General features: G+C 43.9%; 3 protein-coding genes across 5 annotated transcripts; 2 read left to right on the forward strand and 1 right to left on the reverse strand.

Moving 5' to 3' along the window:
• Nucleotides 1-818: 818 nt before the first annotated feature.
• Nucleotides 819-6,312, forward strand: cfap298 (cilia and flagella associated protein 298). Of its 2 annotated transcripts, XR_010015245.1 has the most exons (9): nucleotides 841-892; nucleotides 1,185-1,334; nucleotides 2,774-2,941; nucleotides 3,493-3,560; nucleotides 3,634-3,792; nucleotides 4,196-4,327; nucleotides 5,179-5,274; nucleotides 5,364-5,896; nucleotides 5,988-6,312. XR_010015245.1 is itself a non-coding variant. In XM_063014034.1 (8 exons), the coding sequence occupies exons 2-8, from the start codon at nucleotides 1,196-1,198 to the stop codon at nucleotides 5,472-5,474; spliced, it is 873 nt and encodes a 290-aa protein (XP_062870104.1). In that variant the 5' UTR covers nucleotides 819-892; nucleotides 1,185-1,195; the 3' UTR covers nucleotides 5,475-6,312. The 2 variants fall into 2 exon arrangements, 1 of the variants encoding a protein (XP_062870104.1); XM_063014034.1 differs by having other exon boundaries at nucleotides 819-892; nucleotides 5,364-6,312.
• A 70-nt stretch (nucleotides 6,313-6,382) lies between these two features.
• On the reverse strand, nucleotides 6,383-11,956 carry eva1c (eva-1 homolog C (C. elegans)). 2 transcript variants are annotated; one of them, XM_063014032.1, is made up of 9 exons: nucleotides 11,943-11,956; nucleotides 11,676-11,871; nucleotides 11,020-11,177; nucleotides 10,364-10,487; nucleotides 9,465-9,620; nucleotides 8,818-8,961; nucleotides 7,219-7,296; nucleotides 7,022-7,111; nucleotides 6,383-6,936 (listed from the first exon to the last, which is right to left on the reverse strand). In XM_063014032.1, the coding sequence occupies exons 2-9, from the start codon at nucleotides 11,800-11,802 to the stop codon at nucleotides 6,557-6,559; spliced, it is 1,257 nt and encodes a 418-aa protein (XP_062870102.1). In that variant the 5' UTR covers nucleotides 11,803-11,871; nucleotides 11,943-11,956; the 3' UTR covers nucleotides 6,383-6,556. The 2 variants fall into 2 exon arrangements, with proteins under 2 accessions (XP_062870102.1, XP_062870103.1); XM_063014033.1 differs by lacking the exon at nucleotides 11,943-11,956 and having other exon boundaries at nucleotides 9,465-9,651; nucleotides 11,676-11,764.
• A 1,961-nt stretch (nucleotides 11,957-13,917) lies between these two features.
• Nucleotides 13,918-18,900, forward strand: mis18a (MIS18 kinetochore protein A). Its single transcript, XM_063014350.1, has 5 exons — nucleotides 13,918-14,201; nucleotides 15,748-15,814; nucleotides 15,965-16,087; nucleotides 16,754-16,856; nucleotides 18,440-18,900. The coding sequence occupies exons 1-5, from the start codon at nucleotides 13,991-13,993 to the stop codon at nucleotides 18,515-18,517; spliced, it is 582 nt and encodes a 193-aa protein (XP_062870420.1). The 5' UTR covers nucleotides 13,918-13,990; the 3' UTR covers nucleotides 18,518-18,900.
• The last annotated feature ends 477 nt before the right edge of the window (nucleotides 18,901-19,377 follow it).

The raw sequence follows: 19,377 nt of genomic DNA on the forward strand, positions 1-19,377 counted from the left end.
ACTGTCTGGGTTTTTTGGTTTTATGCTGGATTAGCTGGTAAAACAGGAAGGTTAGCAGGAAAAAACATTAGAAATATGTTTAAAAAACAACAAATGCTGAAAAAGGCCAATTTAAAGTAGACCTGAATTTGTCCTCAGGGAAGAGCTTGAACCAGCGAACAACTTTTCTACTTTTGTTTACGTATTTGTTTATTACTTTTTAAGAAGGGCAACACACTGTCGCCTCACAGCAAGAAGGTCCTGGGTTCGATCCCCAGGCGAGGCAGTCCGGGTCCTTTCTGTGTGGAGTTTGCATGTTCTCCCCGTGTCTGCGTGGGTTTCCTCCGGGTGCTCCGGTTTCCTCCCACAGTCCAAAGACGTTCAAGTGAGGTGAATTGTAGACACTAAATTGTCCAAGACCGTGTTCGATATTAAACTTGTGAACTGATGAATCTTGTGTAATGAGTGACTACCGTTTCCTGTCATGAATGTAACCAAAAGTGTAAAACATGACGTTAAAATCCTAATAAACAAACAAACAAACAAAGAAGGGCAACAGTCGTCTTGGTGGCAGTCTTTTAGAAGTACTACATTTGAAAACCAAAAGCATACGAAGCAAGACTGTTATGCAGGAGAGTACGTTGTTATATCGCAATTAATACATTATTAATAAATAAATGTGGTTTTAAACTGTATAAAGTGCTTAAATATTTATTTATTTACTAATAATGTGGACTAAATAAGAACAGCTAAGGTTTATGTCAACAAATATCTTTATGCTCTTATTTTAGACACATTACGGTTAATTTTTTTGGGGCTCGAATATACCAAACATTACGGTATTATCGTGACGTCACTGCTCCCGAGGCCTGTGTTGTGTTGCTGTGTGTGGAGACTCGTGTAGTTAATGCTTGTAAGTACAACAACGTACATTCTGTGTGTTTTGGTTCGTTTAGTTGCGAATTAAAACATTATTTGGCTTTATTATATGTGTACGTGGTATTTTAGAGACGCTTTTGTGATTTAAAAGCTTTCCGTGTTATTTTAGTGCAAGCTAAAGGAAGTGCTAGCAGTTTCTGTGTGGTAGGGTTACCATGGTAACGCTAACAGCGGTTGAACGATAATCGGGGTCTTTTAATACCGATACCTCGTCATACCGATACCGCGATACTGAATTCGTGCTGTTGTTTTGTCCTTGTGTTTAGTATCAGCAGAGATGGTGCAGCTCCATGTTAAACGCGGAGATGAGAGTCAGTTTGTGTTTAACAGCACAGTGGACGTTTCCATCGAGACGCTCATCCAGCAGGTCACTCAGACCTACAACGGAAGACTGAAGGTGGACAGAATCTGCTCCGGTAAGCTACACTCTATTCTGTGGAAATCCTTACATATAATTCTATTGTTCTGTTTATATTGCGGTGGCTCGGTGGGTAGCACGGTCGCCTCACAGCAAGAAGGTCCTGGGTTCGATCCCCAGGCGGGGCGGTCCGGTCCGGGTCCTTTCTGTGCGGAGTTTGCATGTTCTCCCCGTGTCTGCGTGGGTTTCCTCCGGGAGCTCCGGTTTCCTCCCACAGTCCAAAAACATGCAGTCAGGTTAATTGGAGACACTGAATTGCCCTATCGGTGTGTGTGCCTGCCCTGTGATGGACTGGCGCCTCGTCCATGGTGTTACTGTGTGCCTTGCGCCCATTGAAAACCTGGGATAGGCTCCAGCATCCCCAGTGACCCTAATTGGATAAGCGGTTAAGAAATTGAGTGAGTGCTTATATTGTTACGGGGACCATGTTTAGTTTAGGAGAACCTATTTAGCAGAACCACCAGGCCAGTGGCATAACGTTTGGAGGTCTTGGACTCATCTGCTCCAGGCCAGTCCTATTAAAAATGTACTTTTCATAGATTGTATAAAATAGCACAGCACAGCAAGAAGGTCCTGGGTTCGATTCCCATGTGGAGCAATCCGGGTCCTTTCTGTATGGAAGTTTTCCTCCAGGAGCTCCCATTTCTTCCAACAGTCCAAAAACATGCCCAATGTGTGCGTGATTGCACTGAGATGGATTGGCGACCTGCCCAGGATGTTTCCTTCCTTTTGCCCAGTGAATTGCACCCACCATGACCCTGACCAGGATATAGTGTTGGTAAAACAGACAGTGAATGAATCAAGTTGATGCTGTTGCGCCTTGCGTTTCCAGTTAGGCTCCAGATCAACTCTGACCCTGATCTGGGTAAACATTTGCGTAGGGAAGGGTTTTATATAGGGCTGATATTACCTGGTCTGTATGTATGGATACTTATTAACACTTATTAACACCTATTAACACCTCATTCAGTTATAATCAGAATAGAAATTGTATTTGAACTGGTAGAAAGTAAACCAATCAGGGCTTAAGACTGAGATACGCCAACACCACTGCTTTCGAAACCGCTGGTACTGACGTGTATATGTGTGGAATACCAAGACCTTGCATTAACCATTAAGTTCTTATTCATTCTGTTTAGCTCATGGGCGCCTTAGGATCCAGGGTTCAACTCCCCAGATATGCTAGCGGCCAGGCAGGCGTCTACCCACGGACATAATTGGCCATGTCTCAGGGTGAGGCCTCGTGATGGATTGGCTTACTATGTAGACTGGGGAAACCTCACCCACCAAACATGAAAACATAAAAATGAAATAAAATAAACCTCACTGTCCCATCTACCACTGTAAACTCTCTCCTTTTGTTCCCCAAAAGCAGGTAAAGTTTCACTCAAATGATCGAAATGTGGATAAATGTTGCCCATATGTTGTCTTATACAGAAATTCCTGAACTGGCGGATCATGGTGTCGCGCTTCCCCCAAACATGCAAGGCCTTGCAGACGATCAGATCACAGATCTGAACCTAAAGGACGAATGGGAGGACCGGTGCATCCCCAGCGGAGGAGCGGAGTTCAAGAAGGATGAGCTGGGGCGCAGGAATGGACACGGTAAGCCCCTCGTGCTGCTTTAGGCGTCCACACAGAAATGACCGGTTGTGTCGGATGGGAACCTCGTTGCTGTTACAATTGCGGCCTCTGCTGGCTGGTCGAGGCGCCTGCACGAGAGATGGTTGATTCACAGATGGTAGGGCGTGGCCCTCCGTGTGCGATCCCACTCTCTGTAAGATTCCAGCTCTGGCTGGTGAGAAGAAGTGGTGGAAGGGGCGCGTGATAGTCTGCGATTCTTCCCTCCCATATCTGATTGGGCACCCAACAGAGCCTTCTGTCCATCTCGACCAGGCAGTACAACAGTAGGCAGATGTAGCCTAGTGGTTAAGGTACTGGACTAGTAATTGAAAGCTTGATTGTTCAAGCCCCACCACTGCCAGGTTGTCACTGTTGGGCCCTTGAGCAAGGCCCTTAACCCTCAATTGCTTAGACAATACATTGTCACAGTACTGTAAGTTGCTTTGGATAAAAGCATCTGCTAAATGCCAAAAATGTAAATATAATCTTAGTGCTTCATAGCTGAGTCCAGTTTCTTTCTTCTCTTCGTTTAGCCCCCAGTGAAAAAATGAAGACGGTTTTGAAGAAGACTGTGGAAGAAGCCAAAGCTTTGATTTCAAAAGTAAGTTTTTGACCGTAGTTAGACCTGATGCTTGTGTCGTGACATTAATTCATATCTTCGTTTTCAATTTAAGAAACAAGTGCAGGCGAACGTTTGCGTTAACGTGGACATGGTCAAAGAGGCTCTGGATCAGCTGCGAGGAGCAGTAATGATCGTTTACCCCATGGGCCTGCCGCCACATGATCCAATCAGAATGGAGTTTGAGGATCAGGAGGACCTTGCTGGAACACAGGTGGGCTTTACTAATGTTCGAGGGTGGTGCAGCGGTCAGCCGGTTGGGCATCTATACAGACACGACTGGGTATGTCTGAGGGAGATTGATTGGCACCTGTGTTTCCTGGTGGAAATCACTTGACCCAGGTCAAAGTGGATGGTGGGTATAGTGCCACTGAAAGCAAAATAGGAGCGCACCCTGAATAGGGCACCAGTCCATTGAATTTTCCACTCTCTCTTACACCCACTTTATATCTAGGGGTCGTTTGTAGTAGCCACCCGGTCTACCAGCTGCACCACTGTGCCCACCACTGTGCCCACCACTGTGCCATGCTTTTAAATGTGTAATTACAGTGTTAAAAGCAGGAATTCAGACTGCAATAATCAGACACTCTGATGGTCATGTGATTCGTGTCCTGCAGGCGTCTTTGCAAGTGATCCCAGAGGAGGAGGCTCAGCTCTGGTGGGCATCTAAAGAGCTTCAGCGGGGCAAAAAACTACAGGATTACGTCGGCAAAAACGAGAAAACGAAGCTCGTGGTGAAGATCCAGCGGGTGAGCGTGCCACTTTCTGTTTATCCTAAAATCACCGAGATCACCTGTCGTATTTTAGTTTTGTGTACGAACTGTTCTACTGACTTCATCACATGTAGTTAACATTACAATTCAGCACATGTATTCCAGCTATTCAATAGTGTTCAATACACCAGCCTATAATTTACCATAGATGTACCGATGGGGTCAGAATCTGGTGACACCAAAGACCGGATCATTTTTATTCACATCAGCCCAGTTAGTGACCCCTCGTACCATATGATGGGGCACTATATCCCATCAAAACTATAGTGCCTGCAGATTGGACGCGCCTGGGAGGGGGCGTGTGGAGATCCGGCTCTCCTTGATCAGATCGGAGATTGTGCAAGCAGCAGCGGAGTAAAATCTAGATCAGGAGATACAGATACAAAAAATTGTCCATGCGTAATATAGAGCTTTGCTGGTCACATGACTAAAACATTATGCACTGTTATTACTATGAACTGTAATGAACCAGCGGATTATAACCATGCATTCAATTTCATGTTATACCGCCAATTTATCCTGGTCAGGGTCGCAGTGGTAATGTCATAATCAATGCAGAATCACTGAACACAATGCAGTAACACACCCTGGACAGGACGCCAGGGGCCTCGGAAAATCTGCCATAGCCAATCACGTCTGTATGTAGACGCCCGACTGGCCGAAAGCACCTCTAGGGATTTGAACCCTGCTGCGCCACCCGAGCGTCTGTGTTGCGTGCACTGTTTACATTCATCTCTGTAGCTAAAGCAGCAGTGAATTATATAAACGTTTTAATTAAATTATTTAGAGATGTGACCATAAAACCTTCGTTATTAACCTAATTTCAGGGAGGCCAGGGAGCACCGGCACGGGAACCACTGGTCAGCGAGGAGCAACAAAAACAGATGATGATGCACTATTACAAAAGACAAGAAGAACTCAAAGTAAGAATCAGAATCTTTTGTTTTTATTGAAACTTCTCTTGATTTATGATCTTTATTTTATATCTGTACTGTTTTCTTGTACTTTGCAGAAGCTGGATGAAGCAGACGACGATTCCTATTTGCAGTCCGATTGGTCGGACAGACAGGCTTTAAAAAAACAATTTCAAGGACTCACGAATATCAGATGGGGTCCGAGATAACCGGAGAGGAGCGTCTGACCGCTGATCGTTCATGTCTTACACAGATACACTGTATGGCCACGAGTATCTAGACACCTTCGACTCTCATCTGCGAGCAGCTACGACAGCCCTCACTTTTCTTAAAAGGGGTCTTGGAGTGTGTCTGTGGGTATCTGTGCTCATTTAGTCATTTGTCACTATTGGCACCCAATTTTTGCTGCAAAATTAAAAGCATATAATTGATTTTGATTGCTGAACTTAATAATTAGCAGTGGTGTCCTTATACTTTTGGCCATATAGTGTATTTACTTGCACAAAACTCTTACAGGCCCAGATATGATTAGATAGTTTATATGAGCTTGTGAGGGGAATACACGTCTGGACACGCCTTGTTTCGTCCTGATCGAGTCGCACCGGGCATTATTAATGATTTACACCTCTGGGTAATATACATTTGCTCATTTATAGTCTTAGATTTTAATGTTTTTGGATATTTGTGTGTGTGTGTGATTGAAGTACATTAAACCCCTACAGACGTGACACTGACCAGACGCAGGGTCAGACCCCTGGACATCAGGCGTGTGAGGCCGTACGCCACCCACACTGCCCGTCACCACACTTCGACTGTATCTGCTCAGCTGTAAACAGTACAGACGGGATACGGCTGCTGCTTCTCACATTTTATGTAAAGCGAGTTCGGTCTTGCTCTGCCGTGCAGCGTAGTTTCATTCTCAACACATTTAACGTCTGTTCATCAAACACCGGGTACCTGGTACTAACCGGGCATCAAACACTCACACCGCGGGTCGAGCATCAGTGTGACATGAATCTAAATGTGAATAAACGTTCCTATAACGCTGCAAGGAGTCGGGTTTGTGTCTTTAAAGCTGGTGTTGGCACTCTGGTCTACCCCGGGTTCGTAGAAGTCGTGTAAATACATAGGAAGTCAATATCTAAAATACTAGGATTAAATTATTATTATGAATAACTTATTTTAATAATAAACTTATAAAATAAAAAGTTTAAGGTGCACAAGTGAAAAAATCAGTTTAAAGACCACACAGTGGTCACGGTTTTGTTTAGCCGTCGGAGCTGGTGGACCATCAGCGCAGAGAGTAGGAGTTCCCGTTAAGGTACGCGTTCATTCTGATCTCCTGGATGATCAGGTCCCGTCGTTCCAGCCTCTCCATCAGCTCGGCTGCCTCGGTGGTGTACTCCACGTCCTCCCAATGGTACACCTTCCCGCCTTGTTCCGACATCAAGGACCTGTCCATCAGTGGCTCGGATTCATCCTCATCATCTTCGCTGTTGTCGTCGTCTTCGTCCTCAGTGTCTGGTTTCTCGTCGGCCTTGGTGTTGCGTAGACAGTTTAAAGCTTTAGGTCGCCCGGTGCAGGTCAGCCTGGTCGAGATGGCTAGCAGGACGACGAGCAGTCCTAGGCACACGCTGGAGATGAACAGCAGTCCAGCCATCTCGGGATGTTCTGCAAAGTAAAACGTACTCAAAACCTTCTAGCGACTGTTCCTACAAGCTTCAAGTAAAAGGGTAAAAAAATAAATAAAAAAAACCTTTTATGAAGACGAACGCCATAAGAGAGTTGCTCACGATCACTGCTCTCTGTTCCGGCAATCTGGAATCTCTGACCTGTGGTTGGTCCTCTAGGAATACAAAATTTATTTATTTATTAAAATAAAAACTAATCGTGCAGATTAATTAACACCATAACGAGCAAAATCGACTCGTTAATGTTGCTGCGTGTTCGTACCTGCCTCGGTGGTCTCGTGTGGAATTGGGGTGGTTTTGAAAAGATCAGGGTCAGCTTGTTTAAATAAAGTCTGTGGAACTGTGAGTAGAAAAGGGTAAAAGGTGTAAATTATGTATAAATCATAAACACTGGTAGGAATACTAGTCAACACTACTGTAGTGAACCAAGGCTTTATCCTGGACAGGACGCCGATCCATCCATCACTGACATCCCTGGCCATGACGCACACGTTTTTTTACAAGTGTATGTAAACGCCGGTGGAGGTAAATGTATTTTTTCCGTGGCTGCTTCACCTAGATCAGTGTTCGTACGGCACCTATCCCAGAATCCCGGCTACAAAAGGGTTATACAGCCTGGACAAGGTCCCAGACTTATTCAAATTAGCCAATTCACCTGCTGATGTGTCTTTGGAAGGTGGGATAAAATCAGTGGGTCTGTTTGAAAACCTAGTGAGCTGCCTACTGCCTACCTGGGCAGCTGCCTCAGCAGAGAGGATTCTAATCAGACCTGGAGCTCATAAGTCTGATTATTTCGACGCATTTTTAGCTTACTAAGCTAACACAGTTAGCCTCGGGCCTTTCAAACCAACAGGCTGAGGCGGCACAACCTGCTTGCACGTCAGCTAACGTCTCCCTCCGTGTGCCCAAAACGGTTAAACCGTCCCTGATGCCCCAGTTTACAAATAAACCACACTTACATAATTACACCTTTATACAGATTAAACGTCAACAAGAATTTTTTTACATGTGAAAAGAACTCCGTTGGTTGCTCCGTATTTTATCCGTCCGCCACGTTTGTAGTTTTTGGTGAGAAAAGTCGTGCCGCACTGAATGCTGGGATTGCCCTCAGCGCTGAGGAGGCGTCGGACGCTCCCTCGTCATTCAGTCAGATCATCACTCAGAATTAAGGCGCCTCAGTAGGAGCATTTTAAGGGATCTAAGAATTTAGACACGCCCTCTTCTCGGGAGTGTAGGATGCGTAAAATGCGTCTGTGTAGAGAGAGAGCCAGGCTTTCGAACAGATCACAGATGCCCTCCTTCCTGACGCAACCCTGCTATTTCTATCAGGGCTTGGGACCTGCACTGAGAGCGCACTGACAGGTCAAGTGCACCTTTCAATGGCTAGGATGTTTCGACCACATCCCCAGTGGACGCCTGAGATTCGGAAAACATAATCAAATCCACAGAGAAGGTGGTGATTGTTGGGGAAGGCGGGCATATAGAATATTTTAGAAGTAACCTATCAGAACCACTCACACACTGGAATGTTAAAAACACAATATCTAAGTGGAACGTCTCCACCTTCAGCACGAAAACAAAACACAAAGCATCTCCCGAGACCGATGAGTAAATCCTGCTTCCTTTCCTAAAACCACTCAATGCCGATCAGAAACAAAAGCCTGGCGTTCAGACCAATCGCAGGAAGTCCTACAGGAAGGTGACGGAATCTGTATGCGGATAACTTTCTCCGCTCGTACGTTCTCTCGCTTAATGATGTCATCGCAGTTCAGGAAGAAAATGTATGGATAAGCCAGGCGACTCGACTTTCCCACACTACAGAACAATAAACGTACAGATGAGCTGTAGGCTGAGTACATACCGCATGAATAAAGAACCGTGAGGTACTTCTTTGCTCCGGGAGGACAGGGGTTTCTAAAATGCTGATCGTCCACAGAGAGAAAACACCGCTGCTTTCCGTAACATTTACTTCTCACTGCATCCAAAGCGCCATGATATAAACACTCTGTTACACACACATAATTATACAAATGAATAAGCACTTTTATCCAGAGCGACTTACAGCATGTAGTCTAAACGATTAGGAGTTAAGGCAACCTGGCAAAGGTGGGGTTTGACCCAGCAACCTTCTGTTTACTAGTTCAGTAGAGCAGCAAAATATTAACCATCTTTTCATTTCATTTAGACGTTTTACCACCGCTTTACCCTGGTCAGGGTCACATTAGGGTGGTGTTTCCATAGGATCACTAGGCAGGATGCTGATCCATCACATGTGTGAAGTTTGCATGTTCTCCCTGTGTCTGTCTGGGTTTCCTCCCACAAGTCCAAAAAGACACTTTCCCTAAGTGTGTGTAAACATCTTGTGATGGACTGGCAACCTGTCCTTCCCACCTAATAAATCTGACCCCCTGCATCCCTGACCATGACTGACAGTATTGTACATGGTACCGACATGAAGCTGATGAAGCCTAACCCTCAGAAATCTGGGATTAATATAGTAAATCTCACCATAGGGAGGTGGTCGTTGTTCTTCTTCGGTCGGACAAACTTCTCTCTGCTCCGGTTCTCTACCGTAAACTGCAGAGTAGATGTTCAACAACTTGGGATACCTGCAGTGAAGGAGCATCCGATCTCCCTCACATCGCGTCCTGTTCCTGTGCTCGGCTAACAGGAGAAGAACACAATGCACACACAGCTGTAAAAACAAAGAAAAGTATTCACCCCCCATTTGGGTGGGGTCCTGAAGACTTTGGAACCTTATTTAAAATGACTGCTCGACTTTATTAGCAAGGTTTAGTGGGTAAGCTGGTTGAAATCAAGCCAGGTTGTGATCTATTAAATGTAGAGAACTGGCTGATAGTTCGAATCTCGGTTTTGCCATGCAGCCACTGTCGGGCCCTTGAGCAAGGCCCTTAACCCTGTCCCCTGCTTCTTAAAACACACTGGGATATGCAAATAAAGAAAAAAGAATTATGTTGTACTGTACACGTGTATTTGTATACATGACCAATAAAGACGTTCTATTAACTATGTTCTCACAGTGGTGATATGGATGTGATAAACTGTGATCTATTTAAGTTCTTCTTTCAGCTGCGCCCATATTTAGGGGTTTGCATCGGATGATCTGGTCCTAATACCAGACTTGGAACAGTTTTTACACAGTTCCTGGCACAACTTTCCTGTTTCTACTCGGGCTTGGGACCTGCACTGAGAGCGCACTTATAAGTGCACCTCCCAACAGCTAGGCTGTTTCGGCCACCTCAGCACCACTGAGATTCGACGCCTGGATCCCCAGATCTCAGCACTAGTAGTATAGTGTATTCTACCTCTGTGCCACCCGAATGCCCCTGTATTACTTTCATATGTTTAATATAAAACATCTGAGAATCTGTGGGTGACGTACTTACTGGGTTTGCAGCTGTATGACACGTACAGATGTTTGAGGGTGTCAGGACAGGGGTCTTCTCCAAACAGACGGTGATGGACCAGGACCTGACAGCTTCTCCTGCCCTGACACTCAGACAACATCTTCTGTTTAAAACAGGACAATCCTTTTCTTTTCTGTAGACTTGGTTACCATAAGGATTTAGATCAATGTCATATAGATACACTATAAGGGCAAAAGTATGGAGACGCCTACACATTGTACCTACAGGAGCTTTTATGACGTCCTGTTCTAAATCTGTAGGTGTTTATATGGAGTTTTTCCCCTTCTTGCAGCTATAACAGCTTTCTACAAGATTTTGGAGCGTGACTGTGGACAGGCTCTAGCTCGCAATCTCCATTCTAGTTCATTCCAAAGGTGTTCGATGGAGTTGAAGTCAAGACTTTGTGCAGACCAGTCAAAGTCAAAGCCACACGTTATGGACTTTGTGCACTGGGGCACCATCATGCTGAAACAGACAGTCCTTCCCCAAACTGTTGAGTTAAAAAGCATACAATTGTCCAAAATGTCTTAGTACGCTGTAGCTTTGAGATTTCTTTTACTGGAACTAACTCCCTCCACCACACTTTACAGGTTTCACAATGCAGTAAGTATTGATTTGTGATGGTCATTTCTCACCTGCAGCGCTGTGGGTGCCGTGCAGTCTGAGGGAGGGTTGTGATGTCCGTAGAAGGCAGACCGCATGGAGATCGTGGAGTGGCGTGGACACAAGAGCAGCAACACTTGACCATCACGAGCACGCGCCGAGTGACTGTTGATTATCCTGAACAAATAAGCTACGAAATTCATAATAATAAGTATTAATAATAATATTAATAATAAGTTCATAATAATAAGTTCATAATAATAAGTATTAATAATAATATTAATAATAAGTTCATAATAATAAGTTCATAATAATAAGTTCATAATAATAAGTATTAATAATAATATTAATAATAAGTCCATAATAATAAGTAACAGTGGATATGAGCATTTTCAAGCACTTAGCATTTATTTTACTCAGATTTATGCCTGATTTATTAAGAACATTAAATCCCAACATATGCTTCATCCACGCTGCAGTGATGCTTCTCACACTATGACAGATAACTGATAACATGCCAGAAGGTCCTTTTGTCCTTAAAATGGATAAGCATGAGGACCTTCTTTCAATCGTCTGCCAATAACACTCAGCCAATCGTGTCTGTGCAGGCACCCGGCTGGTCGATAGCACAACTGATATCATTAATAACGGAACATTAATAATGAGCAGTTTTGTTGGTTGTACTGACTCGAGAAGTCGGAGAGACCGTCCATCTCTGGGCTCCACAGCAGGAGGAGACAGCAGCAGCAGACAGTGTGGAAGAGGCAACCAGCTCTGTGAGAAGTGCAGAAGGTCCCCGTCTCCACCGCGACCATGATCAGCAGCTCAGCCTTTCCATCAAAGCTCCGCTAAAGCCCTGAAGACGGGGAATGTTCCCGGAACTCCTGTTAGAATAAAATACGCTATGTCATGCACTTTGACAGCTGTTCGTATGTCCAGATGTTTGCTCACCTACATTCCAGTCGGTCAGAGGTGCATGGTTAGACTGACCACCCGCCCCTGACACTAGGACACATGTTCCTCAGGAACTCGGACCCAGCAGGAGGAAATAACAAGTGCGCAACAAGTGAAAAGAGTCGCATAAAGTTCTTCCTCAGACTGATCCAGGTTTAATATTAGAGGCTTTTTATCTTCAGAGCTTCAGCTCAGTGATTCAGTTCATGTTCCTCACCGCCGCTCCTGTATGTTATAAACTTTATAAGATCTGAGGTGGTGTCGGTGAGGACCGGAGGGGGCGTGGCCCTCCCTGAGTCCCTCACATTCCTATAGGCTGCTGTCAGGCGGGAGAATAAGCATACAGCAACCTGGGTACCGCCCACCGGGGTATACAACCACTGAATAATCACCCTGTATAGAGACGGTATACAACCAGTAAATATTCATCATTCACCAGGGTATACAATCACTGAATAATCACCCTTCACCACTGTATAGAGACAGGGTATACAACCACTGAATAATCACACATCACTACTGTATAGAGACAGGGTATACAACCACTGAATAATCACCTCATCAGAACATAAACAATTACACTCACTAAAACATTCAACCTGTAACTAATCACCACTCACAACTGTATAGATACAGTAAATAATCAGCATTCACCAGGGTATACAACCACTGAATAATCACACCTCACTACTGTATAGAGACAGGGTATACAACCCCTGAATAATTACTACTCACAGGGTATACAACCACTGAATAATCACCTCTCACTACTGTATAGAGACAGGGTATACAACCACTAAATAATCCCCCTTCATCAGAACATATACAACCTGTAATTAATAATCAATAAAAAATAATAAATATTCATCCATCACCAGGGTAAACAACCACTGAATAATCACCCCTCACCAGAACATACGACCTGTAATTAATCACCACTTACAACTGTTTACAATCTGTAAATAATGACCATATATCAGGGTAAACAACCACTGAATAATCACCCCTCACTACTGTATAGAGACAGGGTATACAACCACTGAATAATCACCCTTCACCACTGTATAGAGACAGCAAATAATCATACAACGTCTAAACAATTACACCCACTAAAACATTCAACCTGTAGTTAATCACTACTCACAAATGTAAACAGACAGTAAATAATCAGCATTCACCAGGATATACGACCACTGAATAATCACACCTCACTACTGTATAGAGACAGGGTATACAACCACTGAACAATCACACCTCACTACTGTATAGAGAAAGGGTATACAACCACTGAATAATCACACATCACTACTGTATAGAGACAGGGTATACAACCACTGAACAATCACACCTCACTACTGTATAGAGAAAGGGTATACAACCACTGAACAATCACACCTCACTACTGTATAGAGACAGGGTATACAACCACTGAACAATCACACCTCACTACTGTATAGAGACAGGGTATACAACCACTAAATAATCACACCTCACCACTGCATACAGATAGTAAATAATCACCATTTACTGTATCTTTGGGTTATTTAATTTACATTGGCCGTTATTTCATTTTTAAGAAGGACACGTTCTTGTTCAAACGTGTTTCAGTGTCATCCCTGACTTTTTAGTACTCGCTTTATCCTGGTCAGGGCCGCTGTGGGACTGGACATTGTTCTCTGGGGCAGCCATCACTGACTTTGTGATGGGTTTGGGAGTTTTATAATGTATTTAGCACAGAGGTGACACAGCAGGAATTGTGGGCGTCGCAGAAAAAAGGTAAACAAACAGGCTATTGTGAAGAGCATCTAGATGTGAGTAAATTATCGTTGAGTGTATCACTCTCCTGCGTGATGTATTTCGGAACCCACCGCGACCCGGAGCAGGGGGCTTATGTGTTGAAATTCGCGCTCTGGTACAGTAGATGGCGCTGTGCAGCTGTACAGTCTCGTCTGTCACTGTTGAGTCAGAGAGAAAGAATAAACGCGCGCGGTTGGAAGTGGAAGCGACCGGCGGAGCTGTTCTGTAAACAAACCCGGAGTTTGTGCGCTCATGGCGGGGAAGGTGGAGATGAACCGAGCCGAGGACACGTACGTGGTTTCAGACGAGACCTCGGAGGTGGCGGACGGCAGCACTAAGGTGGAGGAGGATGGAGAAGCCGACGCTCCGGCTGTTTTCCTCTGCGGGAAGTGTAAGCTGCCGCTCGGGGACTCGCTGTGCTGGGCCGGGAGCGACGACGAGACCAATCAGATTCTGCTCAGGAGTACGAATTATAATCTGTGTTTTTATATTATTACTTCATTTATGTTTTTATTTTCATTAAAACACTTCATTTAGTTGGCGGTGTGCAGATTACACCTGAGTATCCCTGTTAATATCAGCATTGCTGCTGTTTAACGGTGTTCCGTACACCACATCAGCATGACATTATTCAATAAATAACAATATTAACCATTATTTTTAGTTCCTTAGAGTCAAATGTCATGTTTTAAACAATACAGAGACGTATTCTACATTCTACAAATAATAAAACGTTATAAAAGTACAACTGTAGATAAAAATGCCTCCCTATGTACTGTACTGTACTGTACGGAACACTGTGACTACTTTATATATTTATTAACCCTTGCAGCTTTTATTCAAACCGACTAAAAATAATCACTGATATACAATTTAAGCAATTAAGCATTAAGGGCCTTGCTCAGGGGCCCAACAGTGGCAACCTTCTGATTACTAGTCCAGTACCTCAACCACTGAGCTCCTACTGCTGGATAACTGCACCCATGTTATATTATATGTCATGTCATGTCATGATGCTGTCATGGCTTTGTGATGGTTGCCTGCACAGATCAGCGTATTCCGATGCTTTCTGTCTCTTCTGGCTTGTAGCAGAATGTCCCCTGATAATGCAATCCAAGTCCTGTCATAACACCGCCTTCAATATCGTCATGTGTTAAACCCCAAAGTACTGACTTAATATGGTTCTGTTCTGGCCATCTCATACACTCGCTCATTGCTGATCATCTTCCTCCATGAGATTTTTTTTACCTGATTGCAGTCGAGGTGGGTATATTGCTGCTCACGCCTCCTACAACCCGCTTGCAGCACTTAGCGGAACCCTTTTTCACCCGTGCTCTCTGCACAGGCGCCTCTCTATCTGCTAATCGGGGTCCACCCACGTAGTCCGGTCATCCCGCCCTAGCAGAGACGTGTCTGCCGCAGGCACTGCCAATTATGCCCGCTAGACGGCGCCCAGCCGACCGGTGGCAACATCGGGTTTTGAACCGAGGAGTTCAGAATCTCGGAATATCCCGCTGCGCCACCTGGGCGCCTACATCAGGCTATTTTAAATCAAGGAATAAAATCTTATTTATTTAGGAATGGAGTAAAAGTTCATTTTTTCTTAAAAGTAGGAATAATTAAAAGCATTCTCACGAGTATGTTTTATTTAAAAGAGGTTATAATGTCTTCCAAGGGTGCCAGTATTTGTGAGGGCACTGTACAGTAGGTATGCCTGATTAAATAGCCAATGAGGGAAGATCCGAGGACTGTGTCTTCAAATTAAAAATTAAATAATGCTGCATTTATGCAATTATAACTGCTTTTGCTGCGCTCTTGCAACCCGCTGCGATTTATAGAGCGAGATCATCAAGGGAAGCAACATCCCACAGTCCAGGACCAGCTAAGTAATTCAGACGTTTAGAACTTGACGATACATTTACGTTAAATTTAATCTTTAGGTACCAGGATGCAGCAACGGTGCCAACAGGCTGTATGATTATTAGTATTAACCTTCATTTCTCTTTCAGGGGTTAACGAGAACATCGCGATTGGCAAAGATCCTTTCGTCTGCTGCACAAAGAGTGAACAAGGCTGGTAAGATTTTCATTCAGCCATTCAGCTTAACATGTTCAGAGTCTTAATTCAGTCCTACTGTAGTTTAAAAAGACTCATCCTTGATCCCTCTGGATGTCTGTTCACGCCGTTTGTTACTGAAATCTGTCTCTTATTTGTCTTCCCTTGTAGCCTTGTGGTAAATCTCACCTGTCGCGGATGCTCCACGAATCTCGGACTCATGTACACATCCACCCCAAAGTCCCTGGACTACAAGAGGTCCCTCTTTTGCTTCAGTGTTGAAAATATTGAAAGGTATTTACCAATGTTTGAAAATAATATCAGTCTGTTTTTTAATGGTTGTACATCAATATACCAACAACAAAAAAAAACACTTTACATATTCTAATAGCTGTTAATAAAATATACCATATGTTCAGGGTTAGTGTGCTGGACTTTGTGGCTCATCCAGACCATGTAAACAGGAGAAAAATAGTTACCATTCAATCTACATCCTCAACCTACAACACGTCAGGAGCCCGTGGGTCATTTGTGGCTCACAAACTATGAAGTTGTGGCTCACATTTTCATTTAATACACTTATTGTTTTCATGCTGTAATGCCTTTAACTAGGGCGAAAAAACAAGGGCAGTGGTGGCTTAGTGAGCAAAGTACTGGAGTAGCAATCAGATGGTTGCTGGTTCAAGCTCCACTACCTTTAAGTTGCCACTCCTGGGCACTGTCGGGTTTGTAAAGCCTTAAGCCCTCAGTCGTTTTGAGAGGGTAGAAGATAAGTGGGTAGAGCTTCGCGCTATCAATCAATATCAAGCAGCCACTGTTGGGCCCCTGAGCAAGGCCCCAAACCCTCTAGGCTCCAGGGGCAGCATACAGTGTGCAGTAAAATAATTTTATTGTACTGTAGTGTACACATGTACTGTATATATGATGGTATGAAGGCTGTCCTGTCCTGTTTTTGTGCAGTTATGTTCTAGGCTCCCCTAACCAGCAGGTGGCAGCGCTGGACCAGGAAGAAAGACCAGTGACGTTAGAATACCAGGACAACGTGGAGCTCCAGATAAGCCAGGTAAGGACCAGTCTGCTCCCAGCAACACCAGACAAAGGGCATCTGTACAGCCAACCATCACAAAGTAAACACAGCGTAGTGACATGATATGACAGGTTCATTATATAAGGGTAATAAAATTCATCCCTCTAACATCACGACTTGTGTCTGTTGATCTGTGGATGAGACCACAATAACAACAACAAAAAAACCAAAAGCATAAAAGTACCTTGTTTTAGAGTAAGAATTTAACTTTATATACTAATATCTGTCACAATTATGACATTTTTGCCTTATTTAGCATTATTTCCAGTTGGGATAATGCCTTATTGTTTATATATTATTATTTTCTCAAATATAACTGAGAAAAATATATAAAAACTATGATTATATAATTGTGCTAAGCAACCAGATACAAATACATAATTTTAAAATGTCATCTGTAATTTACCTTGTTATTTATTGTAATCATCTAAACTGTTATTATATTAAATGATCACATTTTTACTGTTCCTGTTTTTAAATGTATTAAAATGACCATATTAATTAATTAATAACAGAATATTAATTTTTTTGTGACTGAGTGCATATATTGAAGCCACCAACATATTAATAAGAAATGCCCTCTTTTATATGGACCCTCACTGTACAAATATAAACAATAGATGTTTTGTATTTTTGTATTACTGTGACCAGACTGTAGAGGGCGCTCTTCCCGGCAGTCCAGCCTTCTTTGTTTGAGGCCACACTGTAAACCAAACAAAGGGCCATTAGGTTCTGTTCAGGAATTTCATCCTCAGGGAGAAACACGTGTTGGCAGCAGATTTATCCATTTATTTTCACAGCTTTAATAAATTCCATCAGTAAATGATGATTTTAATCGTCCTCTGGGTTTAATGTAAACAGACGGCTCAGATCTTTGTTATAATCACTTGTAACAGTTGGACTTCAGGTACTTAACAGCCTATTAAAATTACTGGTACTTTTAAACCTGACCAATACTGGTATGAGCTTGATTTAAACAGGAGGCGGTATAGGAAGTATAGTGTGTGTTGTGCTGGTATGAGTGGATCAGTGGAGATGGCCGACTCAAACAGCAGCAATAGATGAGCGATCGTCTCTGACTTTACATCTACAAGGTGGACCAGCTAGGTAGGAGTGTCTAATAGAGTGGACGGTGAGTGGACACGGTGTTTAAAAACTCCAGCAGCACTGCTGTGTCTGATCCACTCATACCAGCACAACACACACTAACACACCACCACCATGTCAGTGTCACTGCAGTGCTGAGAATCATCCACCACCAGAGAAACAGATGGACTACAGTCAGTAATTGTAGAACTACAAAGTGGAGCTGATAAAATGGACAGTGAGTGTAGAAACAAGGAGGTGGTTGTACGATTCTGCTCTAACAGGTGAAAAGAAGCGGTTGGCTATTACACATGTCAGAATGGGTGTGTGTTATGTACCCCTTCTTAATCGGGGTAGGGGTGAAATATCTGGGGAATTGGATACATCTAGATTAGGATATTAAGGGAAAAGAGGGGCAGGATGAGCGTTTAGGACCTTGATTTTTCTGATATTTTATTTTATTATTATAACAGATCAAATCTCTGGCAGTTACAATAGGACAGCGGCTCCTGGAGATCGAGATGGACCTTCAGTGCAAGTCGGAGAGCTAACGGGCGTTTCCTTCATTCCCGCCTGTCCGTTTTCTGTTTGTTCTGTCATGTTTTTGACATCTTTATATATCGAAACGTAGTTTATTATGTGGAAAACAAGCACACGGCTGTTAACAATCTTGTTTATATAAAGTTTGTGATTTACCGGCCTTAAATTATCATCGTAACACACCCGGCTGTTCTTATTATGTTGTTTATCGTTGGTGTGGGTTATCTGTTTGTTTTCTTTGTTTTATTTCAGACTTATTTGCAGCAATTTGCTTCTTAAGCTCTTTCTGTATAATCCGAAATGTTGTGTGTTGTGTTTTTGTTTTTCTTTCCCCTGTTTGTGGGATTAAAACTCTTTGATTCATCTCTAATAAACTGCTCGGTGGTTAAGCGCAGGGGCGGGGGCGACACTTGTTTAATATTTTCTATTCATTTTTCCTACTGGTCTCTTTTGTTTACATACCTGCCCGATGTGCCTAGCAACACTTTGTACCGAAAACGGAGGCAGGTCTTCTCTCCACCCCCCGCCCCCCGCCCGTTCCTCCCTTCCCTCCCAATTCTGAGCGCTGGAGCAGCATAACAACAGCGCGGATGCTGAAATCAATCAGCGCAGACCAACCAGTGGCCTGTATCCAAGGCCTGGCTGCCATGGAAACAGCGAGCTACGCGGCATGCCTGTTGCCACGGTGCCGACTGTTTCCTGGATCCTCGTCCAGCCAGCCAGCTCGCTCGGCCGCCCGTCTGTCATCCGACTGGGCGGAGCCGCCCCCCTCTCTGATCCCCAGGGGTGTCTTTTCTTTCTCTTTCTCAACTCTTCCACCTTCCCTCGTCACCCCTCCTTCTCCGCCAGAGTCCTGCCGCCGTTCCAAAAT

Source organism: Trichomycterus rosablanca, chromosome 18 (genome assembly GCF_030014385.1).
Source record: "Trichomycterus rosablanca isolate fTriRos1 chromosome 18, fTriRos1.hap1, whole genome shotgun sequence".
NCBI classification, from domain to species: Eukaryota; Metazoa; Chordata; class Actinopteri; order Siluriformes; family Trichomycteridae; genus Trichomycterus; species Trichomycterus rosablanca.

What these genes read in the sequence shown, in the direction of transcription:
- cfap298 (XM_063014034.1), top strand. Translation starts at nt 1,196, where the DNA reads ATGGTGCAGCTCCATGTTAAACGCGGAGATGAGAGTCAGTTTGTGTTT. An exon ending in CCAAAGCTTTGATTTCAAAA is followed by an intron (nt 3,561 to 3,633) that starts GTAAGTTTTTGA and finishes TTTCAATTTAAG; the next exon opens with AAACAAGTGCAGGCGAACGT. An exon ending in TCGTGGTGAAGATCCAGCGG is followed by an intron (nt 4,328 to 5,178) that starts GTGAGCGTGCCA and finishes ACCTAATTTCAG; the next exon opens with GGAGGCCAGGGAGCACCGGC.
- eva1c (XM_063014032.1), bottom strand. Translation starts at nt 11,802, where the DNA reads ATGGTCGCGGTGGAGACGGGGACCTTCTGCACTTCTCACAGAGCTGGT. An exon ending in CGGCACCCACAGCGCTGCAG is followed by an intron (nt 10,488 to 11,019) that starts GTGAGAAATGAC and finishes TGTTTTAAACAG; the next exon opens with AAGATGTTGTCTGAGTGTCA. An exon ending in ACAACGACCACCTCCCTATG is followed by an intron (nt 8,962 to 9,464) that starts GTGAGATTTACT and finishes TGTGTGTAACAG; the next exon opens with AGTGTTTATATCATGGCGCT.
- mis18a (XM_063014350.1), top strand. Translation starts at nt 13,991, where the DNA reads ATGGCGGGGAAGGTGGAGATGAACCGAGCCGAGGACACGTACGTGGTT. An exon ending in ACAAAGAGTGAACAAGGCTG is followed by an intron (nt 15,815 to 15,964) that starts GTAAGATTTTCA and finishes CTTCCCTTGTAG; the next exon opens with CCTTGTGGTAAATCTCACCT. An exon ending in AGTGTTGAAAATATTGAAAG is followed by an intron (nt 16,088 to 16,753) that starts GTATTTACCAAT and finishes GTTTTTGTGCAG; the next exon opens with TTATGTTCTAGGCTCCCCTA.